The sequence below is a fragment of the Aspergillus luchuensis genome, chromosome 2, assembly GCF_016861625.1.
Source record: "Aspergillus luchuensis IFO 4308 DNA, chromosome 2, nearly complete sequence".
Lineage (NCBI taxonomy): Eukaryota > Fungi > Ascomycota > Eurotiomycetes > Eurotiales > Aspergillaceae > Aspergillus > Aspergillus luchuensis.
In genome coordinates, this window is record NC_054850.1 from 2,040,176 (window position 1) to 2,052,920 (window position 12,745).

At 52.7% G+C, this 12,745-nt stretch overlaps 5 protein-coding genes across 5 annotated transcripts; 1 reads left to right on the forward strand and 4 right to left on the reverse strand.

The window, feature by feature from the left end:
* Window positions 1–166: 166 nt before the first annotated feature.
* npl4 (nuclear protein localization protein 4) lies at window positions 167–2,404 on the reverse strand (the record flags this gene model as incomplete). The annotated part of the gene is made up of 4 exons (XM_041685380.1): window positions 167–466; window positions 545–2,018; window positions 2,108–2,238; window positions 2,306–2,404. 4 exons carry the CDS (start codon window positions 2,402–2,404, stop codon window positions 167–169), a joined length of 2,004 nt encoding a protein of 667 aa, XP_041539470.1.
* Window positions 2,405–3,138: 734 nt separating this feature from the next.
* Window positions 3,139–3,967, reverse strand: pst2 (putative NADH-quinone oxidoreductase Pst2; the record flags this gene model as incomplete). Its single annotated transcript, XM_041685381.1, has 4 exons — window positions 3,139–3,240; window positions 3,320–3,716; window positions 3,781–3,866; window positions 3,941–3,967. 4 exons carry the CDS (start codon window positions 3,965–3,967, stop codon window positions 3,139–3,141), a joined length of 612 nt encoding a protein of 203 aa, XP_041539471.1.
* A 1,163-nt stretch (window positions 3,968–5,130) lies between these two features.
* On the reverse strand, window positions 5,131–5,895 carry yth1 (cleavage polyadenylation factor RNA-binding subunit YTH1; the record flags this gene model as incomplete). Its single annotated transcript, XM_041685382.1, has 1 exon — window positions 5,131–5,895. The coding sequence occupies one exon, from the start codon at window positions 5,893–5,895 to the stop codon at window positions 5,131–5,133; it is 765 nt and encodes a 254-aa protein (XP_041539472.1).
* Window positions 5,896–8,483: 2,588 nt separating this feature from the next.
* AKAW2_20647S (glycoside hydrolase family 18 protein) lies at window positions 8,484–9,880 on the forward strand (the record flags this gene model as incomplete). The annotated part of the gene is made up of 4 exons (XM_041685383.1): window positions 8,484–8,671; window positions 8,761–8,785; window positions 8,853–9,087; window positions 9,225–9,880. 4 exons carry the CDS (start codon window positions 8,484–8,486, stop codon window positions 9,878–9,880), a joined length of 1,104 nt encoding a protein of 367 aa, XP_041539473.1.
* An 811-nt stretch (window positions 9,881–10,691) lies between these two features.
* AKAW2_20648A (uncharacterized protein) lies at window positions 10,692–11,902 on the reverse strand (the record flags this gene model as incomplete). The annotated part of the gene is made up of 4 exons (XM_041685384.1): window positions 10,692–10,976; window positions 11,045–11,166; window positions 11,237–11,652; window positions 11,742–11,902. 4 exons carry the CDS (start codon window positions 11,900–11,902, stop codon window positions 10,692–10,694), a joined length of 984 nt encoding a protein of 327 aa, XP_041539474.1.
* Window positions 11,903–12,745: the final 843 nt, after the last annotated feature.

Sequence of the window (12,745 nt, forward strand, 5' to 3'; positions counted from 1 at the left end):
AATGGTGCTGACTGAGACGTTGCGGTTGAGGTTGAGGTTGAGATGGAGCCCGAGACACAGAGTGACATAGTAATGGACAGGCAGAAAGAGGTAGGATATAGAGATAGACGGAAGGAGATTTGGGATAGGTTGGGATTCGGTCATCGGACTAGTCAACAAAAGAATTTCATTCTAGACTAGCTCCCTTAAACCTCTTAGCAAGACGTTCACTTTCAGATTTAGGAGACTCGGGCCTGAGATGAGAGGAGGAAGTGGTAGAAGAGGGGAGGGAACGTTTTCCGGGGTTGTAGGGCACTGAACGTGGCGGGTAAGGCTCGGGTGTGGGCAGCCAGGGGCGCTTAGGGGGGCGCTCACCACTTTCCTGAAGAATGGTCACCAGGGTAGCCCATCCAGAGGTGTTGATCAGCTGCAGGCCATCTGCGGGGGCACGTTGCGTCGCGACGCGGCATAGTAGGGCTTCTTCGTCCTGTGAGAAGGTGGGTGGGTTTGGTTAGGACGGTTTGCTCCTGAATGGAAGGAAGTCATGTAGGCGATGAGGGTTTACCTTGTTGAATGTCGACAGGGAGTGCAGGAAGCACAGCATGTGGAAGTCCGAGACGGCCCGGATTGCTTTGTCCGGGTCGCCGTGGGTTACTAGCTTCTTCGCCACGTGGATGAGCTCCTGGCTTTCGCCGATGACTTCGCGGTTCTCGATGGGGAAGCTGCTGTCGGTGAATAGGGGGGAGGCGTCCGTTGGAAAACCGTGTGTCAAGGTAACCAGAAGGTACTCGACGGGGAAGCTGGGTTTCGCGTTTTGCTGAGCGCTGATGCCGTACTCGTTGATCTTGCGATAGAAGACCTCGGGGATATACCGCGACTTGTTCTCGGTGTCGTCGTCCTCGGATTGCACCAGCATGACAGAGGGTTCTGCCGATGGTTCAACAATGTCCGCGCGGACCATCTCGACGGCCGCTACTGACGCCTGGTAAGCACTGATTGCAATGGCGCCCTCCTCGTCGCCACTCAGCACACAGGTGACAAAATTCGAGCCGAAGCGGCCTGTTCGGCTCCATTTCGTGGCCTTCGGGTGTTGCGCTTGCAACCGCGCCGCAAAAGCAATCTCCAAGGAGGACAAATAGTAGGAGTCGATGTGTCGTTTGCAAATCACCGAACCGTCTCCACGACCTGCGTCCAGTAGGTCCGTAAAGATTACGCCAACCCTCTCCAAACCACATAGATGTGCAACCTCGTCCACCTCCTTTTCGTTGGGCCATTCATGGAGCGTAACTCCATCCACCTCATCCACTTGCGGTGGCTCATAGATGGCCTGGACCACGGCTTTCACACCCAGCGGAACCTCCTTATACTCCTCATAGGTACCGTAGAGAAACCCTAACCGTTGAGCGCCCGACTTCCGCCAAAAGTCGAGCAGCGAGTTAATGAGATCCGGCGAGGAGAACTCCACGTGGTCCACCATCCGGAACTCTTGAGGCTGCAGACTGATCGCACTCGGCTGGCACTTGGTGCAAATGCCCTCCGGCCACTGCGGGTGTCCAGAGGGACAGTCTCGCCGTACGCGGTAATACGGCTCACTGAGCGGGGGCATGAACGAGCTGTTGAGTTCCGCTTTGTTGGTCGAGGCGTTGATTTTCCGCAGGTACGAATGGAACGAGAGGTGTTTGATCTTCTTCTCCGCCAAATACTTGGGGTCGTAGGGCTCGAGCGGCATGCAGTAATCGCACATTCCCTTGGGGCCGTGTCGGCAGAACTTCGTATCCAGGCCTCGCTTGATCTTTCCATCCTTCTTGTCCAGCATATCATCTAGCGGCGATTGTTGCACCACGTCCCAAGGGTTCTTGATCGTGGCTGTAGGCGAGGTCGGCTGCGGAGGGCGGAAGGTTACCGTTTCGCTTTGGGGCACGGGAGCTCCATTTAGACGTCGCGAAGCTTCACCCGCGCTGGGGGTTATGTGGCCGTTGGCTGTGCCATTCTGTTGTCCTTGGTTTTCTTGATACCCGATGAAGAGCTTATCGCCGTGCCTGACAGGAAAGAATTGGACAGTGTTAGTAGCTGTGACAGGTAACCTAGAGCGGCGCAGAATCTGTCAAACATGCGGGTCTCAACTCACTTCAAACCAACTTTGTCCAAACCCACGCCATCTAAGCTGTTAAGAAGTCTTTCTTCACCACCGGTGCCGATGGGCCGGTTGGAGAGAGTGATAGATGAGGGATCGACGTTCGGAGGGAGGCGTTCTAGGATCTAGAAGAGGGCATATAAGCACTCATTCGAGCTTTGAGTACTACGCCATAAGGTACAGGAAACACACCTGTGGCTGCAGAGACGGGAACAGTTCTTGCGGGTTGACCGTCAACCGGAACTGGCCGTTGCGGCTTTCGAACCTCAGTACGATCGTGCGTGACGCCATAGTGTGACACCCTAGCAAGAAAGGGTTGGACTGAATAATAGAGTTGAATCAATGTTTGTGCGGCTTAAGTAACACTCATCAAACTCATCAAACTCATCAGATCATGGCCGAGGGCGGGAGGGGGAGAGAGGAGAGAGAAGTTGAAAGAGAGAGAGAGAGAGAGAGTTGAGGGAGCTTGGAGAGCCGATTAAGGCGGCAGCGGAGCTCTATCGTCATTGCACGCCGTTACCGCCTGGTACCACCCCGCGGTCTCATCTCCGCTGACAAATGGTGTATCTTTGGTAATCCAGATACTTCCCTTGTCAACGCATCCATAGCTTGTTTCTTGATTACACATACTTTCAAGTCAAGAGATGTATATTTATATATATTTATAAGTGTATATTCATTTATTATGATTCTGTTCTATTTATATTATGGAAATAGCATCACAACAACAACAGACCCAGTCCTCCGAATTAAACGCCAGTATCCAATCCAACCCGGTCAAAGCAAAGCAAGGCACGAATGAAACTGCAGGGTATCAAGTGCAAATCGATTTACATAATGGTGCACTTCTTAGGCAAACCACATGGTCCCTCGTTACTCTTGTCTGCATCACTCGCTCCCTGAGTGCCCTGACCGTTCTTGGCTGGCGCAGGCTGGGATTTCGGAGTCTGAGTCGTCTGTTTTTGCGACGCTGCTGCGGCCGCCGCAGGCTGCGACTCCGACTTGGCCTGCTCGCTACCATGTAGTCAAGCGAAGTTGTGGGCAGCAACGTGCTCGTAGAAGGCCTTGCCCTGGGCCTCAGCAACCTCGATCTCGAGAGCGCTGGGCTGGCGGGAGCCGTCGGCACCCTGTAGAAAAGAAAAGTCATCAGTATGTTGTCGCCAATAGAAACGGTCCGGTGTCGGTTTTTGGAAGAGAAAAACTTACAGCAAAGGTACCAGCACCCCAGGCGCTACCACCGTGAACCTCGTTGAGGTTGGACAGCTGGGCGAAGACGGTCTTGTAGCCGAGAGGAACGTAGACGAAACCGTGGTGGGCGAGGGTGCTCATGGCAGCAAGGCAGGTGGACTCCTGACCACCACCCTGGGTACCGGTGGAAACGAAGAGACCAGCGTACTTGCCCCAGTAGCCACCGGAGGCCCAGATACCACCAGTGCGGTCCCAGAAGGCCTTCCACTGAGCGGGGAAGTTACCGTAGCGAGTGGGGATACCGAAGAGAACGGCGTCGTACTCAAGGAGGGTGTTGGCCTCAGCAATGGGGTAGCTGGACTTGGGGGGAGCGTGCATCTTAGCCAGAACATCGTCGGAGAGGGTCTCGGCGATTCTAGACGGTATAGGTTAGTCACCGGGACAATTGCGATGAACTTCAGTTGCAGCTATTGACATACTGGAAGATGTCGGCGGAACCGCCAGCAGCCTCAATACCCTTCTTCTCAGCCTCGGCCAGCTTGAGGATGTGGCCGTACATGGAGTACTGTAATTAATTGGCCCATTAGTCCTGCGGATTTCCAATATGTTGAGGTCACAAAACGGTGGGATATCACTTACGAAGACGATAGCGATCTTGGGAGCCATGGTGATGGTGGGGTGGTGGGGTGAACCTAGAGGGGGAAAAAAGAGAGAGAGAAGAAGGGCACGAAGGAGGAAGAGGTTGCTTCTGATGAAAAGAAGAAAAAGACAAGCGAATGGGTCCGGCCATGGTGGCCAGACTTTATAGCCTCGAGAGGAAGGGGGGGGGAAAGGTACTGTGGTTGAGGAGCTCCGCAACTCAAAGCAGCAGCTTCTCACTCAGCGTTTGGCAAGCATCCGTAATCGATTACTACCGTTCGCCTGTTCCCGTACGGACCCTTTCTCCCTGACACGATGATTGGTCCCAAGGTACCTAAAAGTGGAATCCCGGAGCCACTCGGCGTGATGCCATCCAATCAATCTTGATTGTGGAGCCTTACGGATCATTGACAAATGGAGCTCGGATGGACTCGACTGGCGCTGAATGATCTCTTATTCACCATCTCATAAGCCCCTCCTCTCCTCTCCTCCCCGTGGGAACAAGCAATGGTGACACCTTTGGCGGCACGGGTTTGATCCCTCCTCTTTTTGGGAATTGAAGGGCCCCGGATAAAGATTAGGGAATTCTGACAATCTGCTTGCTCATCTTCTAGTTACTAACTAGGGGTATCTGCTTGTTCTGTGAGCTGATAGTCATGATGTCATCTGGATAGCACCTAATCACTGTCGACTAATAGAGAGTTTCTCACATTCCTACTGTGGAATAGCTGCTCTCTCTTTGTTTGTTAGGGGTTGCTGCTGACGCTCACTTGGCCCTATATACAGTGTACACACTACACAGTAACCTAGTTGGCAATTGAGTAGCGGAAATCCGTGCACGGTCTGGCTAGACCGTCCATCGACTACCGTACCCAGCCCCATATTAGATTGTCCCGGTGTCTCTAATAGACACCATATTCCTAATCAAGCTAAAGCACCAGCTCTGCTTCATCATCATTCTTATCGCATATTCCTTCACTCAAATTCCTGTCTCCCTACTATGTATCCTCAGATACACGACAAAGACAATTCAAAAGCAACCTTGATAGATCTAACAACCATGTAAAATAAGTGTTAACATGCCTCTCAGCTGGGTATCTCGACGATTTTGTAAACTCAAATCTGCAAAACGAATACAACCAACCCCTTTCCCCTACCACCACCATCATCATCATCATCTTCTTCTTCTTCTATCCGCGTCCACGTCCCCGGTACCGACCCCGCATGAAGCCTCCACCGCGACCACGCTCACTCCTCCACTCCCTCTCACGCTCCTTCTCCTTCTCCTGCTCCTCCCGGATCAAGGCCCGTTCCCGCTCCAGCTCCTCTTCGGTCTTCTCGACCCGGATTTGCGGACGGGGGAGGTTCTCCGACCACCGGGGATGAGCATCCACGCAGGCCTTGCCGTCCGGACAAAACCCAGCCAAGTAGTATTGACACAAGCGCCGACGAACATGCCGCTTGGCACACAGGGGTCCCAGCTCGCAGAATCCCCGGTCGTAGTGTTCACAGGGGGGCAGACGCGCCTGCTCCCGCACGTGCTGATACAGGCAGTCGTCGCCATTGGGACAGTAGCCGGACCGCGAGAAGGACTGGCATTCCGGCATGCGGCGGAGGTTGTATTCATGAAGGTACTCGCACTTGAGACCCTTTTTGCAGAGTCCCTTGAGGAAATGCTTGCAGACCAGCGACCCATGTGTGGTTGACGGTGCTAGTCCCGACGCGGTGGTGGTCGACGTGGTGACACGCGATGGGGTCGGGTGGCGATCGGGACAGGCTGGTCCCAGAGGGCAGTGGCCTTCGCTGTAGGCTTTGCAGACGGGTACATCACTGGCGAGGCCGAAGCCGTAGCTCTGGCGGAGGAAGGGGACGAAGGAGAAGTCATCAAAGCTCGGGTCGCGGGGACTGTTGGAGGTGAGCACGCGTGATGCTGCATGGCTCACGTCTGCCGTCATGTTGATTGGTTTTGTGTTGAACGACAAGAGGGTACTAGGAAGGATCGAGAGGTAGAGCAGGAGCTTTTTGCTCGTCGACACGTTTGAGCGGAGGTCCTTGCTTGGTTTGCAGTCAATCAGATGACTGAGGTGGGCTAAAATATAGACCCAATTAATGCCCTATTGCCTTGCAAAGTGTTTGGCACCCTCAGACACTTAAGCATATGGAAGAGAGCAGACTTGGAGAATGATAAATGATTAGTCGGCATCGGATGAGTCCAGACGAGCGACTCGGAGCCTTGAAAGGGCAGTATGTTGGAAGAGGAAGGCGGTGGCAAATATAGCATGCTTATTCAGCAATCCCATTGTGGAAGGCCATCGAACCATGTAAATATTGGTAGAACGCATGAAGAGCTGAAGAGCTGAAGAGCGTAATTCGAGTTAGCATCTACTAGTTACTTCTACAGTGAAATCCGGGTTGTCCAAAAGGGATCCCTCGTCGATGCTTATTCCCCGCCCTTGTTTGGGCACAGTCAGCCATCCATGCTGCAGCGAGACGTACCCCGTCTTTCGTAGATGGTTGACGGCAGCCTGGGGGAGCGCCGGGCCCAGTTGCAGCAGGCCAATGGGTACGTTTCCCAGGCGCAGGCAAGCCTGGCTGCCCCTGCATACGAGCATTCCTACGACTTACGAGATCACATGGTCCGTTGCTCGATGGGTCTGACGCCCGACTCCCTGCTCGACTGTAAGAAGGATGCATGTTGTACAGTGTAACTTGAAACTGGGGAATAGCCCGGGGAGTAACCCAGTTCCGGTGAGCAGCACAACCTCAATGCTCCCATGCTTCCTCCTCCCTTTCTTATCCATCATCTTCTTTTCTTGTAGTGAATAGCTTCAGCAACAATACCGGCGCGGTTATTGGCGCTCCGGAGCGGCTCCTGTCGCTGGCGAGTAACGCGCCGGAGAAAAAGTGTACTTGACGCTAAGAACCCGAGGATTGTCTCACCCCTCCCCGTTCTCGGTGCCTATTCGCTCGGGGATCAGATGCACATTCAGTATGGGTGAAAAGGTCTCCCACTCAGCATCAAGGTAATTGAGTCGCGGTCCTTCATGCGGGGATGGGGCGTCACTAGTCCTACAGGTTAGTCGTCCGCGGCTGCGTCTCCCCCACAACCAACATTTCCCTCAGATGGATGCAAAAGGGTTAAAAAAATAAGAAAAAAAAGCAACGACGGTGGGAACTCTAACTGCAACCATAAGAAAATAGTGGGCAAAAACTGCATTTTTCAACCCAGTCGATCCCCCAGTCCGATCCGGAACAACCGAGCGAATACTTCATAAGGATTACTGAGCATCTCCCCCATTGTGGCCAATCGCTGCAATGCTGATACATCCCGGCATTTGCTCTGGATATATTGCATCAGCAGTCGATCGCTGAATTGACCTCTCCTCAGTCAGAATCAATAGTCCCGTGCGACGAGTCTATAATCTCATCGCGAGCTATTCGGGTTTTGGAGAAAGAAGGCTTAGTGACAGACGCCACTGTCATTGGACTTTTGCGAGGTCTCAAAGCACCAGGATCTCACCGGAGAGTATCGAGAGGGTAAGACCCGGGCCTTAAAAACAAACCTTAGCCAGCCGCGTCCTCTGGCTGGTACACCAGATGAAGAGGGCGAACGTTCCGGGGCGGCCAATGATCAACACGATCGCTTGATCTGCTCCTCCGACCTGGGAACCTGGGACAGCAAAAGGCGGGGTGACAACGTTTGGACCGTGTCTGGGGCTGTGGCTGGTCATCATCAGATGCTCCCATCGTCGGACGTTGATCTGATTGACTAGCCCAGGTCACTGCTGATGGAGGAGGGGGAACCGACCGAAAAAGGCCCCTAACCTTAGCAGCCTGCATGACAAAGCTGCATAGGATGTTGCCTGCAAATCGGCCGCATTGCAACCCTAGAAACGAGAATACGTACGTGAGTAGTACGTGGTAGGGTACAGGGAAGGGTAGTTGTAGAAAAAGCCAAGTACCTGGATCATGGTAAGAGTGGGATGATACTGATGTAGCCACTGCGTCGGGACGACTCAAGTGGTTGTACGTGGTTTGGCCGGAGGAACGAAAGAAGCAGCTTTCGTTGTTGTTGTTGTCATTGTCATTGCTGTTGCTGTCGCCGATGTTGCTGGTTCATCCTGGTTGCCTTCTTTCCTTCCTGCCAGTCCATCCATCATCAGTTCCGTTGCAGTGTCTCTCTCCCGTTGCTCCTGCTGCTCCTGCTGCAGATCAAAGGGTTTAAATTGCTCGAAACCTCAGCAGAAAAATAAAAAAAAGAAAACACCCACTGCCACACTAATCGTACGATCCCTTACCTTCTCCATACTCGCGTGGGGGGAGCAAATCAAAAAGTCCCCAATTCGCATCACCAAAACCAACAAGCCCTTCCACACGTGACGCTGGCCATTCTGGGGCTTGTTCCATCTTTAATCCTCGCATCACGATCTTAAGCTTATTTTTCTGTATTTTGACCTCACATCCTGGTCCTCGGAGAGTCAATCTTTCCCTTCCTCTAGTTCTACTGCAACCTTGTTCCCCTCCCCCTCCACCACTGCCGGCCATGTTCTCCGGCTCCTCCCTCTTTCCGCACTGGCGGCGCAAAGCAGCCGAACGCTCCAGTAATAGTTCCTACGAGGTGCCCTTCTTCTTAAACGCTGCCTATTATCCCAATTGGAGGATATACCGGAAACAGCCTCCGTCGGCCCTTCGATTGGGCTTCATTTCCCATATCTTCTACGCGTTTGCATGGTACTAGTAACCTCAAGTCGGCACCATGCTGATGGTCCCAGTCCATACACAGAGACAGTTGTTAACCAGCCTGCTTTCTTCGTTCACAGGGTTAAAGAAGATGGTACCGTTTATGTAACCAGTCCTCTCCCCCTATTGTGAGGGGGTGATCTCGCTAACAGGACATGCTTTCCAATAACAGCTCAGTGACGAATGGGCCGATGCACAAATGCCCGTCGACGGCACTAACGGCTGCCTGCGGGCCTTCGCGCAACTGAAGCCGCAGTATTCTAAAATGAAGCTCATTCTTTCAGTCGGAGGAGGCGGCAAGGGCAGCGAGAACTTCGCCCAAGTGGCCCGCAGTCAATCTCGCACCGAGACGTTTGCTCGGAGCGCGAGGGCGCTGGTGGACCAGTTTGGTCTGGATGGTATTGACGGTACGTGCGATGGATCCCAGCCCCTCCCCCTCCCCCCTTATCATCATGGATGCGTCATGTCAGTATCTACTTTGCAGAAAATAAGGTAAAATTGTGTGCATGCCCTAAGGCTAACCAACCGTGTGCTGGCCCAACAGTGGACTGGGAATACCCCTCCGACCCACAAGAAGGATCGGACTATATCCGTCTGCTGGCGCGACTGCGCGAAGTCCTCCCGGCCCCGCGTTATGTTCTGGCCTCTTGTCTGCCGGCCGGTCCATGGGCTCTCCGCAACATCGATCTTTCCAAGGCGCAACTCTATCTCGACCTGATCAATATCATGGCGTATGATTTCTCGGGCCCCTGGGAGAACCAGTCGGGTCATCAAGCCCAGCTCTTCAGCAAGCATCCCGCAGCGATTTCTTGCCAAAACTCCATCTCATACATACTCAACCAGGGCGTCGATCCCAAGAAGTTACTTCTCGGGATCCCCGCGTATGGCCGCTCGTTCCTGGGTAGCAGTGGAGTTGGTCAGCGGTATGTAGGCTGTGGCGGTGAAGACGGCGTCTTCGACTATAGCCAGCTGCCGCGACCGGGAGCCAAGGAGCATCACGACAGCAGTCTGGGAGCAGCATACTGCGTAGGCGGTGATGGCGGGTTTGTCACATACGACACGCCCCAAACAGTCCAGCAGAAGGCGAAATTCGTCACGAAAATGAAGCTGGGTGGGCTATTCTATTGGCATATTGGAGGCGACGCGCGGGGACCGCGAAGTCTGATTGAAACAGGGTATAACACATTGCATGACATGTAGTTTTCCTTTCTCTCTCATTGTCAGTATAGTTAAGGTCGGGAGTTCTTTTGTTCAAGGGAAAGTAAGAGAGTGTCAAGACAAAGAAAAACAAAGGCCAAAAATTTATACCAGGGGAGGCATCCAAAAGGAGGCACACGTGACTGATTCTGTTTGTTTAGCCATTGTTATCCTGATTGATTGATTGATCGGAAGAAAGAAAGCAAGTGAAAAAGAGAACAATAAAAAGAAGAACGATATTCTTATGGCTTGTGTCTGGAACAAGACAAATCATCTCGCTTAAGCATCCTAGCTGGGGAAGATGAGACAATCGTTACATTCATTGATAAGCCCCTCCCTTTTCATAGGGAGGGTGGTTTCACCATATGCAGTAACTAAGCAGTGTCTGTGCTTCCGCGACTATTATTTGTTTTACCTGGCTACCCATCGCATCCTTTGTTTCACATTTCCATCCATCATGAAAGAGAAGTTACGAAATTAGAGTAGAAGATTATATCATAGATTATTACATATACTAAATATACTATACTATACTAAGTGACAATTACCTACCTAGCTCAGTTCCTAACCAACGATGACACAAGTCCAGCTCTCATCTCTCCATCCATTCATCCATCCATCCAAGGCAACATGGGAATCACAACATCATCGTAAGCAGTAAATAGGCCATATATAAACAGAGAACAAACCATCGGCCCTCCACATAACACACGTGTCTCATTTTCTATCCCCAACAAGAGAGGATACAGGATCCATCAGTCCGTAAAAGCAAAAATACAGACTTTTTATTTAGAGGCAAGACTAACTGGCTGGATTAACCGCCCAATGCCTGCGTCACGTTCAAGTGAACCTGCAGTTTGAGCGATGCCAGCGCTTCTTCGATGTAGAGGAGCGGCTGGTTGTTGTAGATGCTTGAGTTGCCGGTGATGTCGATGGGGATCATGTAGTCCGGGTAGTTGCCTAGCATGCTGGCGACGGTGAGGGTGCTGACGTTGGCGGTCATGGGGACGGTGTTGTTTCCTGGGTTGATGGTGAGGTCGTAGATGAAGGCCTGGCCGATGCCGGTGTTGTTGACCTCCAGGTTGAGGGTTAGGTTGCCCTGTAGGTTGTGGGGTTAGTTGGGATACTGGTATGGCGAATTGGAGGGAAAATGGGAGAATTGCATACCACGGCGATGCTGATGTCGGAGGGGTTGGGGATGTAGACGGTTCCCTTGGCGTTGGTGCCGTCTGTGTTGTTTGTTCCAATTGACATGTCCACGAGGTCAAAGCCGGCGAGCTTGTTGAGGCCTAGACCGGAATGTATGAGTCAGTGGGCTGTGAGAGTCAATTGTAATATATGGGGAATAGGTGAGCTCACCTGTCACCATGGCGGTCTTGTTGTAGGTCACAGTGGTCTTGGGTAGACTTCCCTCTTTTAGCTGGGGCTTGCCGTAGACGTTGAGAGGGAACTGCTCGTTCATGATGGCGGCCTTGCAGAACTCGGCGAATGCCGTTTCGTTGGTCAGGTTCGCACGCTGGTTGACATCGATGACAACGCCATTGTGGCCGTTGAACTGGGGAACCTGAACGTGAGTGAAGACGGCGGATCCCAGCAGGCTGATGGCTGCCGAGAAGGAGTAGAAGGTCGGGTGGAAAGAGCTGTTGGATCCAACAACCTGTAGTTGGTGGAGGTCGAAGGATGAAGGTGAGGGGTCACTGATGATCATCGATGTGACAGTCAGGTTGGAGTCATTGACGATGTGTTGAGCCTCCTTGGGGTATGCGACATAGACTCTGTTTTCCGAAACATGTCATGTAAGCCGGAGACCAGGATATGGATATGGATTGGGGGAAGGCATCTATTGCCGCGAGAGCAAACTTACACAGGAAGCACCACTACAAGAACAATCACGATCAAGGCGATGATGTACACCCACCACCATCGCTTGAAGTGCCTAGCCACGCGAGCGCCAAAGCTGGGCTTGGCCGTGGCCGCGGCCACGTTAGCACTTTCGATCACTTCAGGCTTGCTGTCACCGGCCATCTTGGTTATAATGCGCCGCTATTCCAGGTCGTACTGAACCTCTCCTCAGACACAATGTACCGATGATGTCGGTGTGACAATGGCGGGGGGCTTCTCCTTCCGTGAGGACCGGACCTAGGAATGTGGGATGGCTAGCACAAGGATTGTCTCCACGCAGAGACAGATCCGAGGACTTAAGAGACTTGATTGAAGTAGACAAGCTGCAATGAGGTCAGCAACGGACTGGCGGGTACCAGGGGGAGTGCTATATATTCGGCCACCATGGTGCGACAGCAGCTAAGATACATACCCACCAGTCTGGTCGAGGTCAAGTGACGGGCAAGTGATATGCAAGACCGACGATTGATAGGGTTGAAGAATGACCACGGAACCCAGGAGACCGAATCAAGGGAGGCAAGGGCGGAGAGGAGAGGAGAAGAACCCACAATCAGCCAGGACGAAGGAAAAAGGAAACAACCGGGTTTAAACACCCCCCTGTCCGAACGCTAGGTAGCTAGATATATCTTCTAGATGTCCCCGGGAAGAAAGAGAGAAAAACTAATAAAAGCTGAGACCATCACATGTCCAATTTCAGCAACCTCGATAGTCGATCAGGTCTGCACACCGCGGGTCAAACTAGTGTACAACCAGGCTTGAGACGGCGCGGACGAAACATGCCGCTACTGGCCCTAGTAGATAGGAAGTGTAACGGCGTAGGTTGAGGGGCGAGCCACCAGAGGGACGCCATGCCAGGACCCAGTATGCGGGAGGACGATCCAGATAATGAGAACAAGATCCATTAGGTCCGGCCCCGCGCAAGGACCATGGCCAGCTTGAGATCGTGTGGAGCTACACACAGTCGCA